Source organism: Camelus dromedarius, chromosome 5 (assembly GCF_036321535.1).
Source record: "Camelus dromedarius isolate mCamDro1 chromosome 5, mCamDro1.pat, whole genome shotgun sequence".
NCBI classification, from domain to species: Eukaryota; Metazoa; Chordata; class Mammalia; order Artiodactyla; family Camelidae; genus Camelus; species Camelus dromedarius.
Genome location: NC_087440.1, coordinates 86,768,043 through 86,789,153, shown reverse-complemented (window position 1 = coordinate 86,789,153; position 21,111 = coordinate 86,768,043). Strand labels below are relative to the sequence as shown.

The 21,111-nt window shown below is 33.2% G+C and overlaps 1 protein-coding gene across 8 annotated transcripts in view; it reads right to left on the bottom strand.

The window, feature by feature from the left end:
• Nucleotides 1-21,111, bottom strand: part of PAPOLA (poly(A) polymerase alpha) — a 53,436-nt gene that overhangs the window by 15,683 nt on the left and 16,642 nt on the right. For all 8 annotated transcript variants that reach the window (XM_031454285.2, XM_031454282.2, XM_064486231.1 and 5 more), the window contains 13 exons: nt 20,243-20,324; nt 18,555-18,664; nt 18,049-18,102; nt 15,996-16,107; nt 15,261-15,350; nt 15,032-15,170; nt 13,437-13,509; nt 12,011-12,131; nt 10,973-11,057; nt 6,605-6,658; nt 5,953-6,072; nt 4,575-4,684; nt 1,176-1,297 (listed from right to left, as the gene is read on the bottom strand). In XM_031454285.2, coding sequence (XP_031310145.1) covers nt 1,176-1,297; nt 4,575-4,684; nt 5,953-6,072; nt 6,605-6,658; nt 10,973-11,057; nt 12,011-12,131; nt 13,437-13,509; nt 15,032-15,117 — 771 coding nt within the window. In that variant the 5' untranslated portion in view covers nt 15,118-15,170; nt 15,261-15,350; nt 15,996-16,107; ... (1 more) ...; nt 18,555-18,664; nt 20,243-20,324. The remainder of the gene's footprint in view (nt 1-1,175; nt 1,298-4,574; nt 4,685-5,952; nt 6,073-6,604; nt 6,659-10,972; nt 11,058-12,010; nt 12,132-13,436; nt 13,510-15,031; nt 15,171-15,260; nt 15,351-15,995; nt 16,108-18,048; nt 18,103-18,554; nt 18,665-20,242; nt 20,325-21,111) is intronic.

Below are 21,111 nucleotides of genomic sequence, written 5' to 3'. Positions count from 1 at the left end.
GGTAATGACTCATTTCATCCTCACAAAATACATAATGAGGTAGGTAAAAATATTTCCTATTTTTAAAAACAAGGTAAATCAAGAACATGGTATTTGTAATATTATTTGCCAAACTCTCAAAGCTAGGAGGCAGAGGGATCTGAACTTGAACCAAGGAGTCTACTGTAAAATTCCTGCCTTTGATTTAGATACTGTTATATAATATACTCAATGTTTTTAACATATATTATATATATATACACACACACACACACATAAATACATACACATACTCTATGTTTTAAGAAACAAAACATTAAAAAGTTGATGCTCTCTCTGTTAATTTTGTTCCTCTCTTCCCAATCTCAGCTTCAGATACCCAACCATTATCCAGAAGGCGGTGGTTCTCATCCTCTAACACACACTTTCATTTCATATTCTATCTTTAAAAATAAATTGTTTCACATTTTTTAAACTTGTAAAGTTTATATAAAAGTACCAATTGGTACATATTCATCTGTACTTTTAAACTCAACATATTAACGTGTATCTCTAGCTCACTTATTTTCACTGCTATATTCCATTATAAGAATAAGCCACTTCTGAAATCACTTAAAGTAAAAATGAAATTGTTATTTCTGCACTAAAATTCCAGTAAGTCCAAATAAGGAAAAAGACAGCTAATATAGTAAGTTATCCAACAGGAAGCACTAACACCAGAACAACACATTACAAAACAGTAAGTCTGCTTACCACTGTCAGTGATCTTTATACTCAATAATTTATAGTTTTTAAATAATATACATGTATAATTCCTATGCAAATAAAATCTTTTTCATTAAAAAAGTCACAATTTCCTGGATCCACATATTACCTAATTCTGCGTACTTTTTAAAGGAAAGGAAATTAGACACTGATGTGAGATATTAAAGGGTACGAGTAAGAGACTTCAAAAAGAGGGTATAAATATATATAAAATAAGGATAAGGAGCATTGCCACTAATCTGAGCTCTGAAGGAAGCACGTGCAAGAAACCTGATTAGGAGCAAGGTTTCACCTAGTGGAATTTCTTCTCAAAATGCTGTGATCTATTTCAAATATGACTTATTAACTGAGCCTAAATTCTGAAGTGCTGACAGGCTGGATACATAAAACATTATGTTAGTAATGCTTTTGTAAGTACTTTCTAAATTTACCTTTTTCTTTTTCTGAAGCACATGATTAGGTAGTAGTTGATGGAGTTGCTTTCTTTTTACATGCATTGCAGCAATTTTCATGTCCACCTCAAACATCTTGCTGTTTATTGCTTGCCTATAAACTACACAATTAGGAAATTGTTACAAGAAACAGAAACATTTTAATAAAGGCAGTTAAACTCACCCAGAAGCTAAAGTAGAAATCTATTTTCCATCAATACTACCTATCTGTAAACTTAAAACGTCAAAATCTCTCTCTAATCTGACATATTTCTTTGCCTAAGCAAACTCTAGTACAGTAAGTGCCTTTTAACACAAGGTATACATAATGAATAAAAGCACAGAGTATATTAATTCTTCCAGTGTAGTAACTTTTAAAGCAATAAAAGAGTAACTCCTTAAGAAATGGCGGAATTGGAGAAAAGGGCTTTCTTAAACCCATACTCATTTATGCTACCAGTATAATTTAAAATTCTACCCCAAGTATGTAATAAATGCAGCAAAACAAAACAATGCCTGAAATACCTTTTCAAGGATCTGCAAGATAAAATTTTAAGACAAGTAATACCATATTTTCTATTATAGAAATAACTTACATAACAGAGATCACAGGAATAACAGGAAAAAAAAGATCAAAACACATCCAAATAATTTAGTTCCAGAGGGTCCCAAAATGGGAAAAATCATTCACTCAGTCATGTAAGTATTGGGCACCTATAATGTATCACAGGTTCAGTGGGATATAGCTGAAAATAGAGACCAAAAGAACTTCAGGGTCCACATTCTAGTGGGGAAAATATAACAAACAGACAGAAAGTAAAATGTATTTCGTATCCAATCAGTGACAAGTGCTATGGAGAAAAAACTGAGTAGAGAAGAAGACAGGAATGTCAGCCTAGAAACTGAGATTACATCTGAGCGGAGACTCAGATGAAGTGAGGGAGCAAACTGAGAGCACCTGGTGGACCAGCATTCCAGGAGGAGCAAACATCGAGGACAAAAGGCCCTGAGCATGCCTAGGATGTCTGAGTAACACGCGGAGGAGGCAGAGGTCATGGGGAGGCGGCAAAGTAGGAATCCGTAATTCCTCATCTGCAATTCTAAAATCCCAAGAGCTCCAAAAATAGAAGTTTTTCCTAACTGATACCAAAACTCATGTGGCAACAAACCCTCATCTGAATGATCTGTGGCTATTTAATATCTCTACCTTTACTTAATATAAATACTGTACAGAAATGTTACTCTTTGACTATCAATTGTTGTCCTGGGCCCCACTGGGAACACTTCTTACTAACTTTATTACCATCTGGCCTCAAGACACATGGATAAAGGATTCTGAACTTATAACAGAAAATGAAGTCAGAGACATAATGAGAAGACTAGATCACAATAAAGGCTTGCAAACCACAGTAAGGATTTGGACTTTTATTCAGCGTGAGATGGGTAGCCATTAGATTTCAAGCAACTGAGACATGATGTGGCTAAATATCATGTTGGATGCTGACTGAGAAGAGCTAAAGGGGGACAAGGGCAGAACAGGAAGACTATAGCAGGAATCCGAAAGAGCAGTGCTAAGAGGTTTGGACTAGGGTAACAGCAATAGAAACAGCAATCAGTAGCAGTAATCTTAACATACTCAGAAAGTAGAGGCAAAAGGATTTTTTAATAGATTAATATCAAGTATGGAGAAAACAGGATTCAAGAAGACTGCAAGATTTCTAGCCCGAACAACTACAAGGACACAGCTGCCAATGCCTGAGATCAGAAAGATTTGAAGAGAAGCTGGAGGAGACTGAGGGTAAGCATTTGAGTTTTCAACATGTTAAATTCGTTTTATGAGAAAATCCCACAAAGCATTCCATTAAAATGTTTCAAGATACAGGACAACGAAGTATTTCCTTTCCAAAATACCTGGGAGTTCCTTTAAAATCTTGATAGTTCATTAGTACAATATCTGAAAAGCAGTTCAACTAGGTGCAATGTACAAAACAAGTATGTAGTCCAAGGGTCTCCAGGTGGTTTGTTAGTTTCAGTTGACATCAGTTGATGTCAGAATTTTTACTTTGGAAAAAACCACTTCTGTGGTCAGCAAGTGGAGTTATCACACTCCAAATCACACCCTTAAAATCATATGAGTGTTTTTGCTGTCATAACGATTAAGGGGTACTGCTTGATAGAGACACTATAAATATTCTTCATTGAGGACAGTTCTTCACAATGAAAAACTGTACCATGTCTTACTTACATTCCTAAAGCTGAAAAATCTACTTATCAATTATTCGAACAAAGAACTCAACTCAATTTTACATAAAAGCAAGGTATTTTTAATACGAATTTTCTAGGTACGTAACCACCATGTACAGCAAGAGATCACCTTTCATTTTATTTGAAACTTTAATTTTTTTTAATCATGTTACCAATGGCAATGCTACTGATGGTCTCAGAATCACAACAGATAACACCTAAATTAGTAGGAATTCATAGATATTCCACTTCCAGTGATTCTACACATAGGCAGAATCACCTTCTTAAGTATGTCTTCTCGTCACTGTACCTGAGTATTTACGTACTGAAATATATATTTTTTCTTTTATTTCTCCTTTACATTTAGTTGATACTTTAAAAAATTGTATGAACTTTTGCCTCTTCTTCTTGAAGGAGGTAAAAAACTTAATGTTACATCTGAATGTCCTTAGGGGAAGACTCCTTACTGGGGACAGGTGAGAGTGACAAACACTGAATTTTTTTCTTTCCAAGGAGAGGAAAAGGAGAGATGTATGGAAGAAAAAAGAGTTAGTCCCTAAAGAAGATGCATTTTCATCACTCCCATCACATTCACCATTCAATTTAAAATTTGAATATCTATATACAGCCTTAGCTTGTCAACTGTAACCACCATTAGGTCTTCAGTTAAACCATACTACCTTGTATCTCAGGGTATAGGTCAATCTGAAATGTAGTTCTAATCATCCTATTCCCCACCCATGAATTAACACTTGAGTCTGTATCTGACACAGAAGATAAATTTCCTCATGTTACCAGAAGTTTAGTTTCATAAATTTTAAGATTCAAGATTATTGAAGCCATCGGACATAACTCACTCTTTTAAGACAATCAAATATTCAGGTGGTTTCTAATCTCATAAGTAACCATGGGCAAATTAAATTTAAAGTGGTTCAACCACTTAACTTCAGGTCTACCACAATAGAAAAAAAATCATTTATATATTAGACATCACTGAAACTAATAACTAATCCAAAAACATTAAGGTTACTTTGATGATCACTGTTCAATATTCTTAAGTAATTCTAACAGTTTTTGCAAACATCACTATTGGTATACACAGAGACAAATTCAAACATGCAAGTACATGTTTTGATTATCTAAGCAGAAATATACCTGTATCTGTGAAAGACTGAATATCATAGGTGAGATCAACACTGAGATTTTCAGAGTTTTCTGTTTTTTTAAACACTAACCCAATCACCCACATGGTGCGAAATTCTTCCCTGTAAAGTAAGAAGAGTATTACCATAGTTTATCAGGATTTCATGAAAATAGTTATCAATGTGGTTGACAAGCTGGAGTATATGGAAAAACTTAGAATACAAATATATAAGCAAACTAAAGTTCTAAACCGAACTTCATCAAAACTCAAATTCCTCCCCCACACCTGTCCCCTTTATTTCTATTGCTATATAAATAGTCCCCTATATTCCTAGGACAAATACACTCTTCATTATTTATGTACTGGCAGCCAGTGTTCTTAATGATGATCCTAAGTACCAAAGGCACTGCAAACAAAGAGAAATTTTGTTCATACTAATGAAAGGAATGGTAGTTTAGAAAAATTTAAAACAAAAGAAAAATAGTCTAGGTATAAAAATTCAACTAGAACTTAATATACATTCCTTAAACTTTTAAAAATTGAAAAGGCCACATGAACAGCAATCTGACCACAGCATAACAAGAAAAATGGGTTGATACGTCTACTGAATGGATCACAGTCTTTTAATAAGTAAGACTGCAGCAACAACAAAAAAATTATAAAAACCTCAAAGACAACTCTACATGAATCAGAGTAATAGCTATTCTATTACAGCATAATCTTAAATGATCCATTCTCCAGTATTTTCAATCTTCCTTTAATGCTGTTTTTTTTTTTTAAAGTTTACTACTAAAACTCCCCTCACCCTCCAAATACAACAAAGAAATGTAGGCAAAGTAGAATTTCATATAGGTAATAATACAGCAGCAATCAAATCAGAAACTGATCTATAAAAGACCCTTAAAAGAATGAAGTGAGGCAGCTTTTAACAACATTTTCTCAATGTTCCAGAATCTAACACAATTCAAATTTTTGCAAGGTCAATTAAAGAATGTTCTGTTTTTTTGAAAAATTAAGATAAAAGGCAAAGATTCATGTTTGGTATAGCAGCTATTCTGTAAACTACTCTATAAAAAAGGGGGGAAGGAATGTTAAGAAATGCTAAAGTGCAGCTCTACAAAATCTGAACTCAAATTAGTTAACAGGCACCTCATTACCATACACCACTATCAGCAAAAACAATTTATTTCAGGGGTGATTTTTCTCAGAAAGCCATCTTTCTCTTCTATGTTTCCGATCAGGAAAAAATAAACCATAAACCTCCAATTGGTCTGAGCCATATACTATCAACAGGGTAGTGACTCAAGTTATTAGAAACTGTCTATAAAACTTTCATGGCCAAAACTGAAAAGGGGCGGGGAAACTGGACTGAGTTAGAGGATTGCTTACTTGTCAGGATTTTCTTTGGGTGCTGGAAATGACTGGGGATTCACATGCGCCAGTGTAATGAATTCATTCTTCTCCAAACTTCCAACCAGGATTCGAATTTTTGATTCCACCAAGCCCACCCTGAACAAATGTCATGTATTATTAATGAAAATTCTGGTTAATTCAGAAAGATAAAATGCACAAAATCAAGTATATCTGTGTAAAGCTGTAATATGAAGATCACAACTTAAACACACATGGGGGCAGTTCAACTGTCTAAATTTCCGCAGATAAAACTAAAGCCTTATGTTCTACCTCAAAAATGATGAAGCAAAAACTAGGGGAAGAAGAAAACCAACCCATATTTCAAACTAGGAAGGTCACAAAAGACATGCCCACAAATATTTTAAAGAAAAAAAAATCATTAAACTAGAAAAAAGTACGTTAAATATACAGTTAAGAAATGACACATGGCTCTCTATAAGGCAAACAAAAGAAAGTAGTATATGGATCTCCAAATTCCTATACTTTCATTACAAGCAGCAAAGCTCCATTTATGAACAAAACCAAATTGGATGTTTTAAGGACTTTCATCTCCTACTGTGTTCTGTGGCTATCTGATTCATTTTGAAGTTTTGTTTATTTTTTTGGTAAAGTCTAATCTTATACTCACCATTCTAGGCGTTGTTTTTCTGTTGGTGCACTTGCTAGAAGTACAATATAATGCCTTTGAAGATAAAGACAACATGCTATTTATTTCATTTAAGTGCTCTGTGCTGGATATTAATACCATAATGTAATAAGCTTCGTGACAGTTACAGATCAGCATCAATTTAGCAAGAGAGAACTGCAATCTCACTTCGCACATAAAATAATAAATGCTAAATTCCACAAGTTTCTAACTACTGGTGAGTTTAATTCTTCTAAAAAAGATGGTGACTTTATGAATAATTACCCAAAAAGCAGCTTAATTCAAGAACACTGAATAAACATCAACTGATAATTTGGTTCAATGATTCTGGTGGAGTGCTTTATCTATAAAGAGATATCTCACTAAAATATAATCTATTAAAGCAAAACCGTTTTAATGTAAATAAAAGCACCAAGGCTTTGGCCACAAAAATGGGATCACTAAATATACACACATTACATCAGTAACTTCAAAAATAGTATCAAATACATCATGCTTTTTAATTCAAATTAAAAGGTAGCAAAAATTAAACTGAATACTTAAGTTAGGCCCCGTGATTCTTTTCAATTAACAGTATGAATTTCTATAACAAAGAAGCAGACATCATTAATGTGAGAAAAACAAAGAAATCTGATTTCTATGTGGAATCCAATTCCACTCAAATTAGAGAAAAAGCAAGTTTTCATTTCAGAAAACACCATCATGACCAAGTATCAACTTTAAACCTGTTTAAAACAAACTATTTACAACTGAAGTATATTCATATAACTCAATTTCATAAGACTTAAAAAAAAAAGTTCAATCCAATAGACTTTTCTACAAAACCCATTTTAGAGGTGTTAGAAGCCAAACTTCTCACCAGAAACTTAACCTCAAAAAGCAAACTGACAGCATTATCTAGTCCAGATACTAGTTAAAGAGTGTGACCAAAAATTTTAAATTAACTTCAAGTACTTTTAACCTTAGATAACAGAGGTAATATACATAAATATGAAAACATGTAAACAGAAATATAAATATGCAGTCCAAATCGATACAGATCAACACTTCCCTGCTGTTACCAATTTAATTTGTTCAGCAATTATTTGGAGCAAACTAAATATACAGAACAAACACAGAAAGCCCAAATAAATATGTCAATAAAAGTCACATAAAAGCACTAAAAGCTCATGCATTTTATGCATTCAAAAACCCCTCATGTGGCCTTAAATGCTCTTAAATCAAACAAAATCCTAACAAGCTCAGTAACCTGATTTCCAGTTCCCTAGGAATTTGAAAATGGACATCAGATTTTTTTTAAAGGGGGTAGGGGATAGAGAAAGAACTCTCTGACAAAGGTTTAAAAACTTACAACAGGAGAAGACAAAGTATAGAAAGCAGGCATGCACACAAAAACTCAAAAAAAAAGCAAAGTTGCCTGGGTACACTTAACATAGGGACAAAACTCCCTCAAGTCTCTAAATCACTCTTACCACACTATTGAAATGGATACCCTTAATGACCACCTGAGTCTTGAACAAAAGCTTAAATGATATACAATGTTCTCTATTTACAGCAGAACATAAAATCTACTTGAGCATGATCTTGTTGGCAATTCAAAATTTTAAAGCTTGAAGCGCTTAATTTTGGTTCTTACTGAAATCCAGAGTAGATGAGGGGAATCTACTCTGCACGTAACTTATGCATAAAGGTGTCTGTTTAAATATAGCTCAAAGTGTTAAACAACAAATATTTATACTGAAGTTAAATGTCCTTTACTCAGGCACACTTAAGTAAGTATGAAGCGGAAGATATAAAATACAGTAATTAAAGTTTAATAGAAATAACCTGCCATTAAGGATTTGCAAGACTCACCCAAGACACTGAAAACAAAATTCCAACTCAATTTGTTAAGTTTTCAAAACAAGAATTTGTATTCAATTCTTGTATGTGCACTGAAAATCTAACTCCTAGACAAAAATCCTTGCAATTCCATTTAGTAACTCATGTCCAGGAGTTACAGTTCACATATTTTTGAAGTTTTTAAAAAATTTTAAGGTTAAATTATTCTATACACACATACTCTTTAAAATTATAAATTATCCATCTTATTCCTGATTTTGCCTTTTCCCCTAAAACCTTTCCCTGTTTTCTAATGAAATGGAACATCTGAAATAAATATTCATATTTCCTATGTCAATAATGATTTATTTTATTGGTTACTTACGTCAGCTTGAATATCTTAAAAGGTAAAACATGAAAAATATTTTCTTAGAACTATACAATTTCGCAAGACAATGTTATTCCTTTTTTCACAAGGAACACTAACACCTTCTGAAAAATGGTTTGTGTGCTCTCTTAGACAAATGAAATTTCTTCCTTGGTTCCCTCCCTTCTAAGAATGGCAGGCAGGTATGTTACACAGGACGTAAAATCCTATACATACCAAATACAGTATTTAACCAACTTTGACTCAAGGGAAAACTAAGGATTTCAATTCAGTTGTACGGCTAATCTTTGGGCTAATTCATACAATATGTTTAAAGAAAACTTCAAGTCTGAGAATATATCTAAGTCTAATTACAGCAATCACTAATTCTTTAAGAGGAAATTTTTTGGAGAAAAGTAAGAAATAGAAGTAGAATTTGGTACAGTTAAAATTAGCCCATTGTTGCCAAGTTTTTAAGTCTTTTTTTCCCAGGACTCACAGCTTAAAATTAAATTTTCCTGAAATAATTTCATCTATTTGTTACTATATCCTCATACTTTTAACTATGTTTAAATAAGGTTATCTTTAATAACCTAAAATAATTTTGATTGTTTCAAAATAATCTAATAAAGACAGTAATCTATAAATCTTCTAATCAGTCACCAGAAGACTTTATAGGTACTATTTGGCATAGATTGAAAGATAGCTTAAAAGTTTTAAAAGATTAATCAATCAAGCTTTAAAAACAACCTTCAAAGTTCTTGTAATGCAGGTTTATCCAAACAGATAACGTTATCAAGGTTTGTCCAACTTCAACACTAATCTTTCTCAAAGAGAAAGCAAGCACATAGAACTTAGGTACTTAGAACTTCGTTCTACCACCTCTTACTCCCAAGAGGAAGTGAGACAGGAGAAAGAATCAATCTAGCCTCATCTCTGACTCTCAGGGATTACGAGATGCTGACACTCTTCCGCAAGATCAATTTCTTTATTATTCTCCTTACAAGTAATCATGTACTCTTTTATGTTATAGTTTTTAAAGTTCAGAATATATGTTTGTTAGTTTAAATGTTCAAAAGTACTACCTCAACAGTAGTTAAAATAAAAAAAACAAAGGAAAATTATCTGTCAAATGGAAAAACACAACTTACGGGGAATAAGTAATAAACAAGAACATTCAATGTTATGCTACTTAAATTTTACTGACAATGCAGTGCTCCCAGAACACAACAATTAAGCTGGCTCCATTATTGCTTTTTCATGCAAAAGATACAGAAACAAAACACAGAGACGTCATGAAGGTCATCATTCTTGTTTTTAATTGGGGAAATAGCATAAAGCAATCTTGCTTAGATTATTACAAAACACAATCCAACACAAGATCAAATGGTCCAAAAAGTTTCAAGCATTAAAGAAAAAAAAATTTTTTTAAGTGGGACTTTGGCAAGTTTTCAGCTCAGGGCAAATAAAAGTGCAAGTCCATTTTTTTTTAAAAAGTAAGGTTTATTATAACTTACAGTTTTCATCAAAACCAACACAATCAGGCTTTTAACCTGTACTAAGGTATTAGACCATTATATTAAAACCATTAGTAAAAAAATATTACACCCACTGAGAGTTCATGAAAATGATTTGTAGAAATATGTGAAGGGGCTTTCTTAACATTAGGGGGAAATTATAGGCCAATCATGTGCTGTAACTACTGAAAACATTTTACTATCTACATTTACTGACATTTTTATTAGCTTTGCCTATATTATAGAGAAACTTAATGATAAATAAAGTTTCCAGAACTGGCTGAAAATATTTAGTTACTTAATAGAGAATATTAACTACAAATTTTAACAGTTCACTCTTTTGCCAAGGTATACAGATTAAGAATTTTGGTGATGACTAACAAGCCTTCAGAACCTATGATGCTACAAATGTAGAAATTCATTTACATCAGGCAGCAAAACTGTAGTAACTACAGCTTTGACAAAGAAATAATAAGGAGTTCATTAAAAACAGTATGCCCTTTGTGACAGGAAGAAAACTTGTATAGAAGATGTTTAAAGGAAAATTCAGAACTACATTAGTCTAGCAAGAAGAGATGTCACATATGCTACCATTAAACCATTACATAAGAGAGCAACGTGTCCGACATGCCTTAAAATACATACTTGTACTTTTGAAAGAAGTTTGGAGCTTCAAAAAGTTTGGACCACTCTGCCTTACTCAGCAAAATTTCATCTGTGATAGCAAGACCTAAATTAAAAACATATTAAAATGTTTGCATGCTTCAGTCTAAGAATCTAGAATTTCAAAGATCTTAAATATACCACATGCATTCACTGTAATTCTATAATCATATTTTAACACAGCAATTTCAGTCTATGACTCTAGAGCATAAAGGTCCTTACATACATACACTCCAAACAGCTGGAGGATTTTTTTTTTGGAGATCCAGGTTTCTGGTAAATTACCATTATTCTAAAATGCCATGCTCATAGAATGACTCTCCCAAAACTGAAGCGCTGTAGTTACCCGAGAGAAAAAAAATTCCCATAAGCTTTGCTTCTTGCCTTTCTAAAAAAGTTCTCCCATAAAAGAATAGCTATCTTCCCATGAGGAGCCTCTTTAGACAACACAAAAGAACTTTTCACTTGAGTTTGAAGCTGGTAGTCATACAACTGCTTCTATTTCCTTGACTTGTGTCAAATTAAACAATCCCGTTCTAGCTACTTCCCTCTAAGACCATTCAGCAGTAGCTACTCCTTCAAGTTAGCAGTACTCCTGGGATCCAGAAAAGTTTAGCGGTTATTACAAAATAATGGGCAGTTTGGCCAAAACCCTGCTCAAAGCTCTTTCCAAGTATATAAGAGCCTAGAAAGTCCTCTCATGTCACCCACTGGAGACAAAACTATTTCACTGATCATTTTACATGGCAGCTGTATGGCACTAAGCCATAAAGGCCCTGCTAAGGATCAGCTTTAAATCTTGGTTCATCTTCTAATATACAATCAAAAATAAATCGCCTAAAAAGAAATTAAACTAAGGTTTTTGAGTTAATTCTCAAATAAAAACTGTAATCAATAAATAAGCACCAAAATCCACTTCAGCAAATGCTTTCTTCACTTTAACTCCATACCCGACTACTGGGTGTACAATGGTACGTAAATCCTTCAGGTATAAAGGAGAGCATAAGCATAAACACTTACCTTGTTTAAACTCCTCAACCATGACCATCCGTGTTGAAACGGACACATTGTACGTGGAGTTCTGTTGTGGGTATGCTGGTGTAATTATAGGCATAAGATGGTACCTATCACTGGGGTTTACCTACATACAACAACAGCCAATCAGTTTCTTCAAGTACATATGCAACAGACACTTGGACTTTTTACCCCTTGTTAAACTGAACCAATGATTAAATGTTATTTCATTCATAGCTGGAGTTGAGAAAGAAAAACCATGTAAAGAGACACTTTTTATCGAAATTCTTTAAAGAATTAGAGATTTGGTCTAAACTAATGGTTTCTTTCAATCATTTGGGCATGACTATTTTGGCAACCTTACTAGAAATAGTGTGCCTGTCAAGCAAAAAAGGTTCTACTTGGGCATCTATTGATGTTTAGTTTTTCTTTTTTCAACAACAGGAAAAGGGATGCACACACAATTACACTTTTGAGAAATGTCATATTACAATATGTTCTGTGTAGAACGAATTCTAAACAAGCTGGAAACTTAGTTTTTAATATACCTTTAACTTCTCAGGAGTAGAAGCTTATTAACACATGATGAAATTACATTATGTTGGTCTCATTGAGATAACGAAATGATTTAATAACTGTTATTTTAATCCATTTACTAATAAAAGTGGCGTATTTCCACAAAGTAAACTGTAGACTCCTACGAGGTTTGGAAAACTTGAAAATACACAGCTTAATGTCAATAACAAAACTTAGAACTGACTGTATTTTTGATACCGTAATAAAATAGCAAATTAATGTAGAAAATGAAATTTTATAAACCTAGAAAGCCTTATTCAAACCTAAATTTCTTTTCTCAATTAATAAAGTGCATGTTGTTAACAGCTACACTGAGTAAGCAGTAAAGGTCGTAACTTACGAAGAAGCAGAAGGGAAGCTCCTCTTTAGCCCAACCATGCCTTTGTAATCTGAATTATCCAAACCAATTTTTACAATTACATCAGAGCAATTAAAAGTGATATTGCTGAGAAGTTATCTGCCACAGTTAATATTAAGCAACAGCTTTCCTATAATAACCCAATTTTAACAGAATATTTAGAGCAAACAAAAAAAATACAGGGATTTTTAGTATCCTTTTATTTTTTTTTTAAGCACAAATGCCCACACAACTTTGACTTACAAGGAGTTCTATGTAGAATAAATTAAAATGTTAGTGACCTTGATATTAAAAACTATGTACAATTAAATGTAGTTTACAGGGTACATAATTATGCTTCTCACATCAGGACAATTATAGTTGAGATTAAAATAAAGTGTAATACGAACATGTCCACTCATACGTAAAAGGATGGGAAGTCTCCCTGAAGTTTATGCAGATGATTTTTACTTGTTATTGCACAGTGTGAATTTGTAGGGGAAAAAATAATACACTAACCCTTGGGTCCCATACAGGCAAATTAAGATTGCATTCTTCAGGCTGTTTCAATAGGACTGGATTTGGCCATTCCCTGTTTAAAAAGATTGTAGCACTTGATAAGACTATTGGATATTACCATCTATGTATTTTGTTAAACATAACAGCATTTGTGAATGTGATCCTTCTTCATTCATTTTGCACCCTTGGTATATATACAATCTTTTACTCCTTTCTGTCGATGTTAGACTACTCGAAATACTTTTCCTCTATGAAATTAACTTAAACCATTTGGTAGTTTTCTCCGACTGAAGTCAAACATCTGTGCCTCTCAAAAAACTGATAAAGCACTAAGTTAAGAAGTACTATCTCAAGACATCTGATGTGTTCACCTCAACCCTGAACAGGATAAATCCCCCCCTGAAAAGACAAAGATCCTGTCTTTACATTAGCTCCATCCAAAGACAACTGAGGATAAAAAGTTAACTCATTATAGGCAAAGAAGTATAAATAACTATAAAAACTGATGAGGAAAAATTTTCTCTATCTCATGACTTCAAGGTTATACAACATGAATACGTGTAATAAAACTCTGGGGCATGAACACGTTTTCAAGATGTGTTCTATGAATTAGCTACTTCAGTCCTTTAGAGAGGAGATTAAAAACTGGAAAACATTTACCATCTTTAATATCAAGGTTAGCTTCTTAAAAATATTATTTATTATGTGTGTGTAGCATTAAGAGAAATTCTGACATTTTTCTCATTAAACCTGGTTATATGATTAACTGCTATCAAATCCATAAATTATAGCACATGTACTGAAAAGTGTGGCACAGTTCTAAATTATAAATGTCTCCAGTAACTCTGATTTTTATAAAATAACTAGAATTATTTTCAGAGGGAGGAGGTACAGAGGCTGGCACAAATACGGAGGAAAGACAAATCTTTAAAATCAATTCGATTAAAAACCAAGAACTCAACCTGTTGAGCCAAAGCAACTAATATGAAATGGCAATAATCTTTCATCTTACTTTTCTTAAAAGAAATAATGGCTGACAAATGTGACCATGCTGAAATGAGAGAGCTTAAAAAAAGGAAAAAATCTCCTGAGTTAATGACTAATCTCAAAGGGATGATCAATTGCTTTTTTTTTCAAGCACTTAGTTATTCTTAAAAGCTTTATATACATTTACATCTTTAATACTCTACCAAAGATAAATGGGCAGCTGAAAGCAAAAAGCAAGAAGCTAATGGCCTACAGATTTAGAAGAACTCAAAGAGTAAATTAAAAGAGGTGGTATATATAAGTTTTATCCAAAGTAACTGATATCACAACCTAACAACTCATTGGATTTTAGCAGACATTATAGCTAAAATTCAGAGTGTATTTAAAGAGTACAAATAGCACCTGCCCTACTATCATGGGAAAGCTAGGGGAAAGGAATGAAATTTAGGCTTGCCATTTACATACAACATGATCTCCCCCAGGCTACCTAAACTGCTACATTATGAACTAAAATTTGAATCTGAAACCAGCTCCAGAAATGTCATAGAAATAAGACTAAACTTCAGTGTCTACAATCAATTTTATTTTAATATAATCTAAACACATACCATTTAGAAAATACCAAGAAAAATTTATGTACAAGAGTTGATGCTATTGCATTTGGATAAAGCTGGCAAGTTCTTGCTACTAGCATAGCCCAGGAAACACCACCGAGGAAACCTAATATATTGGAATAGATGTTGTGGCCTGTTGACAAGGGAAAAGCAAAAAGAAAAGTTAGTGTTGAACAAAAGCTTAAACATTTTTAATAAGCTAGCCAACAAATTCTGAACTCACGTTTGGCCCACAGTTTGATAGCTCTCAGGGTTAACCTGAAGTTGTCAATGTTTGGTACTAGATGTAAAATTTCATCGGTTACCCTGCAACCTGATTAATAGGAGTGGGGGGGGAGAAAAACAAAATTAAATCATCAAAGTTAAATGGTCATATCACTTTAAAATTTTCTGAGATTAATGTCAAATTAAATAAAAATTTACTTGGCAGAATCAGTAATGTTAATAAAAAGGCAAAGAAAAAATAGAAAACTTCTATCTTCCAGCACACATATTACCCTAAACCAAAGAATCTAAACTGTAATTTGCCTTATCTCAAACTTTCAACCCATAATTAAAACGTCTTCCAGTTCAGATATACTGAAGAAGGTTTGATCCAGTTATGGTTCCAAGAATTGTTCTACAAGAGCATGGTAATAAGCAATGCTAAGACAAGCGTTAAAAGGTAACCCTTTTAAATACAACAGTTGAAACGGTACAAAGGTTACCAAGATTAAAACTGAGAGTTTCATGGTGAAACCTATTAAATTAAATGTGCCAGGAATAAAGGAAATAACATAGGAAGACAACAAACTACCAGACACCCCTCTGCAATCTAACTACTCAGTAAAGCTCATTTTATTTAACTCACTATAAACAATATGTCTGTAAAAAAACTTCATTATAAAACTTGAGTTAACAACTGTTTCGTATTTGACCAAAACTGGTACTATGCAAAAGGGAGTAGGTTTTAACATACCGTTAAGACTTCTTATGCATCTTATATCTAAGTTTTTAAGCAGACTGTCATCTCGTAAGTCCAAGTCTTCTGGAATAGTCTGCAGTGCTAACCGTGCAAACAAAATATCAATCTAAAAAAAAACAAAACTTAACATTTTATATCTGTCAAATTATTTTTCAGGCATTTCTTTAAAAAAGAAAACACTTAGTACTTCTTAAAGCCATGATCTTCTCATCAGTTGTTAACATGAGAACACCTCCAAAAGGCCAAACAAAATTCTTATCACAGGTATTTTAATCAGATGTTAAAACATGGTTAATACTAAACAGAACTTGTACAAATAACTACTTGTCATTTTAATCATACTAAGTTTACTAAGTTTGCTAAATACATATATACTGGATTACTTAAAATTAACTGTTTAGTTCTCCATCTATATAAACTGTGAGTTTATTATATCCTAAAAGCTGCCCAAATATAAGCCAATATGGTTAAATGTAGCCAAATATACCTGTCAGTAAAAAATGAGCTCCTTCTATTTAAGAACTTGAGTATCTATAATATTACAGTCTGTTTCTTCGACTTAGTTTTCACTAAACAAAAACAAACAAAAACTGGCTAATTTTGAAAACTTATAGAATGCAACTGACAAAATTGGGTTTTTTCCTTTTCTCAGGGAAAGGTGGAGGGCAAAGAAACTTGGCACAGATTTGGTAATTATTCCTTAGGGTATGATTTCATGGTTCCAAACTTTGAATGCTGCGAGAGAAACAAAACTCTTTTACAAGATCACTTTGAAAAGCAGTATTTTAAGAGCTTAATGTGAAAACTCATTTAAACATGCAACTACAGGACAGGAAAAAACTGTATACTTACACAAGTAAGTACTCGCGATATAGCCTAAATTTTCCAATGATACAGATTCCAAAAGTCCAGTATCTCTCCCAATTTAAACAGAAATAAAGACTATATGCTCACAAAAAAACAGGTAACTCAGAAAGAAACTCAGTGATGACACTGACTTTTTAAAATAAGTTAGTATAAAATTATTTCACAAAATGTTGAAATGGAAAGGCATTCCCTAAAATAGCATTATTTTATATACAATGTATGGATAGAAAACTAACACATTAAATATCTCAAGTAACCATCTGACTTACACCTCCATCCTGAAAAGTTTATACAGTTGAGTTAGGTCTCCCACCCCCTGCCCCCACCCCCTAAAATCTCTCTTTTGTTTGTAATGTTCTTTTTGGGAAAACAGGGCATTGTCTACATTACAGATTGTTTTATATTTATTTAAACTTTGACAATAAATCAAAACTGCCTGAACCTGATAATCCGTTACTAAATTTACTATTTTATGTCTACTTATTACGGTTTGTCATATTTCATAGAAGATAGCAATTATAGAAACCACCTCTTTTGCAAAACAATGAAGTATTATTCTTCTAGTTTCTAAAACCGTATAACCTTTATTACCACCATCAGTGACTTCCCAGCACCATTATGTACAGCGGAAGTAACATAACAAATAACCGAAGTTGCTTCACTGTCAGCTTTGTCGCAACTATTTCCACTCTACACGCCGAAAACCGCAAAGAGAACTGCACGTCATCTCAAGAATCATATATCCTTCTCTATAAGAAAATATTTCAGTATACGTAACATCAGGTCACAATTTGCTCTCAACTTCTTAAATATTTTATTTAAATGAAGCCAAGGCAGCTCTATTTGCAAAAATATATTGTTATATTGCCTTAATAAGACTAAAGGTATATAAAATTTGCATATGGAAAAACTATCAAGTAAACCACTCTGAAGCAGCATTTCATAGTCAATATTTCATTACTTCTGGCTATATTTTAGTTCCTAGTTTCACAAGGCTCTTTTTAAAAAAAGACTAAAAATGGTATATTTTACAAATAGGCAGTCATTTCCAATTCAAAAAAAACTTAATTCTTATTAATATTACATCAACTTACCAATTATAAAACTTTAAAATAAATCAAGTTTTTAACCTACATCTATCAAAATTACACATAGCAACAGCTGTTTATTTGAACCTTACCTCTATCCCATCAAAACATAGTTTGATAACTGGTACAAATGCCTCTTCAACAGCCTGTGAGAAAATTAAACAAGTTTAGGGTTTCAGAAACTATGTGTTAGAACTATATTGGTTTTAGTACTTTCAAATGAACGCAATACTTGAAATTGTTTAAATATAATTTAGTACACTGCCTAACATGGACTAGGTTCTCAGTAAACAGATTTAAGACACTAGAATCCTGAATCAGATAAGCCAAGGCTCTTGATCTCTGCCATTCAGATATGTGATGGTGGCCAAGTTGCTTAATATTTATTTTGTGTGCCTCATTTCCTCCTCTGTACATAAAATTACAGACTTACTGTTTTAGACTTGTTTGTAAAGAATAAAAATGCATGCATACAAATTAAAGGAGTCTGGCAAACTGCAAGAGTTCAATAAATTAATCGCTGTTATCATAAAACTCACTCAATTGACGAAATTAATTTTTATAACTCCTCCCCCTTTCACCCCAAACATTTACGCACTCTTAAATCTTTTACTTCTTCCTGTAATTTCAACTTTTCATAGAATGAGGTGAAAAAGTCACTTCGATCAACATGTCTTGGTGCAACACACAATGCATCAATATCGGCACCTAAAAAAAAACCCATCAACCACTAATTACTATTACAAGAAAATTATTTTGCATCTTATCATGGTACTATTTAATGTTGAAAACCTATTAACATTATACTCTTCAGCCTCTAAAATACACCCGTCGCCTAAAAAAAAAATTACCAATACAAGAAAAACATGGCTCTAATTGATGGGACATGTTTTTCCCTGTAGCATCCTCTATTTGCAGTGGCCCAGGTGAAGTGAGAATCAAAGAAAGGTGACTCAGATAGGACTTACGGTAAGAGAGAGAATTATTCAAGAACACCTCCAACATCTTGGTGTCATTCATCACAGCCATGTTCATTAGTGAAACAAAAAATAGTTAACTCCTATACATTTTGCAATTGGTGCTTATAGGCTCCTACCTGCCCCTAAATGGGACCTATATACTTCAAGAAGGACCAATGGAAAGAATCCAAAGAGGCAGACCATGGTAAGACAGTTGTTATTAATTTGGTGCTTGATAGGACAGCACTGAGTGCATAGGAAGAGCACAAAAAAGATACTAAAACCAAAAACTGAGATCACGTAAGAGGAAGAGATCAATATGGAATCAGGTCAACACAGTCGTTTTCCTGAAAGACGCACCAGCTGAAGCACTAACTAACTAGGAAGGCATATTTGTGAAGGGGGTGAAAGGAGTATAGTTCACAGGACACATCAAAAGCAAATGCACTCCTACAGGCACAGAATAGTGGAGATGGGGAGAAGGAATAATGCCATGACAAAGAGATCACGAGACTGGCAGATACTTCTAACAGAGAGGCCAGTGGTTAATGGCTGAAGATGACTGCCTCAGACTGCCGGTTAGAATCCTAGCTCTGCCAAGAGATGGCTGAGAGCTGTTCAAGCTGTACTGCCTCTTTAAGTCTCAGACTCCCACTTGTTATGTAAGACTAAGAATACTGAGGAATAAATAAGATTTTGAAAACCAAAAGCGTGTAAACTCAGTGTTCAGGAAAAAAGAAAGAGCTCAATAAATGTTCTCTACATTCTTACTGTATATTTACTTACACAGAGGAAAAAACTGTAAGCATAACTAATAAAGTATTAACAGTGATTGTTAATGGCTGCAGATACACTTTTTTTTTTGGTTTGCTTTTTGCTTCACTATTATTTCACAACTATAATAAATGCATGGGGAAAAGAAAATCCACAGGCTCTTTTTTCAAGCTTTAATTTATTTTTGTTCTGATTTCCAGACATATTCTTCAAGCAGAGGAAATGATACAGAGAGCAGCACTGCCCAAAAGAACTGTCCAATGGATCTCTCCAGTGGGAAAAAGGTACTTTACGTGCACTGTCTAGTACAGTAGTCACTAACCATATGTCAGTATTCAACAGAAACTACATTTTTTATTTCACTTAATACTGTATTGACCACGCAGGTATAGAAGGTATTTTATACCTTTCCTCGTACCAAATTTAGGCTCCCTGAAGTACTCTGTCTTCCATGCAAACCTAAGCTATATAATGCACCACAAGTAATTGAGATGTCATTATAATTTTTATAAAATTAAGTATTCCTTCTCAAGATAATGAAAACAATATTTACCTTTTGTATGTACTCCTAATCTATAAGATCCAAATGTAAAAATTTTTCCACCAACATTTTCAATTACAGATTGTGGAAGATTCTGTTGAAGCAAACAAGAAGTTACTTTGTCAGTTTCAAATAACACTGTACATTAAAAAAAAAAACCAAGTAAGATTTCAATGCAAATTTAAACAGAGGTACACAAATTATAAGCTGTACAATACACCAGGCCTTCATAGGTCAACCTACCTTGGAACTTAAGCAATTTACAACTTTTAATTAGGGTGCCTTTGGTGAAGACCCATACTATTTTGGAAATTTTGCCACATTTTTAGAAACGGCTATAAAAATCATGTGATTCCACAGAAGCAATGTTAGAATCAGAGATTTTTATTCATGAGGTGCTGCATAATTCATGAATGTCAGAATATAACAAAAACATATATTCTGATTGCTTAAAAGGTTATATTCAATGATTATAGCAAATATCCCACAGTATAGGAGACTATAATTTTACCATATCAAGAGTGACTTTAAGGCCAACAATGCTACATAATAATTTAGACTTTCAGATTTCCAAAAGGCTTTAGTGGGATGATTTTGAACAGAACCAAAATTACTCATAATTTCTTAGGGTGGAAACACCAGGAAGGAGAGAGAGGAATGCACTTAAAAATCACCTTCCTGACCCTGGCACTACTATAAAGTACGATGGAGAATACTGAACCACCCTTCGTGGTAAGGATGACGTCTGTCCACACAAAAAACAATCAATGTATGCTAGGTCAAGGTTTCTTTTTACTTTCCAATTCCTCAATAAAGTCTTACTCAGTAGCAGAACATAAGAGACCACTCTTCCTCAAAATGACATAAACTGTTACCAAAAA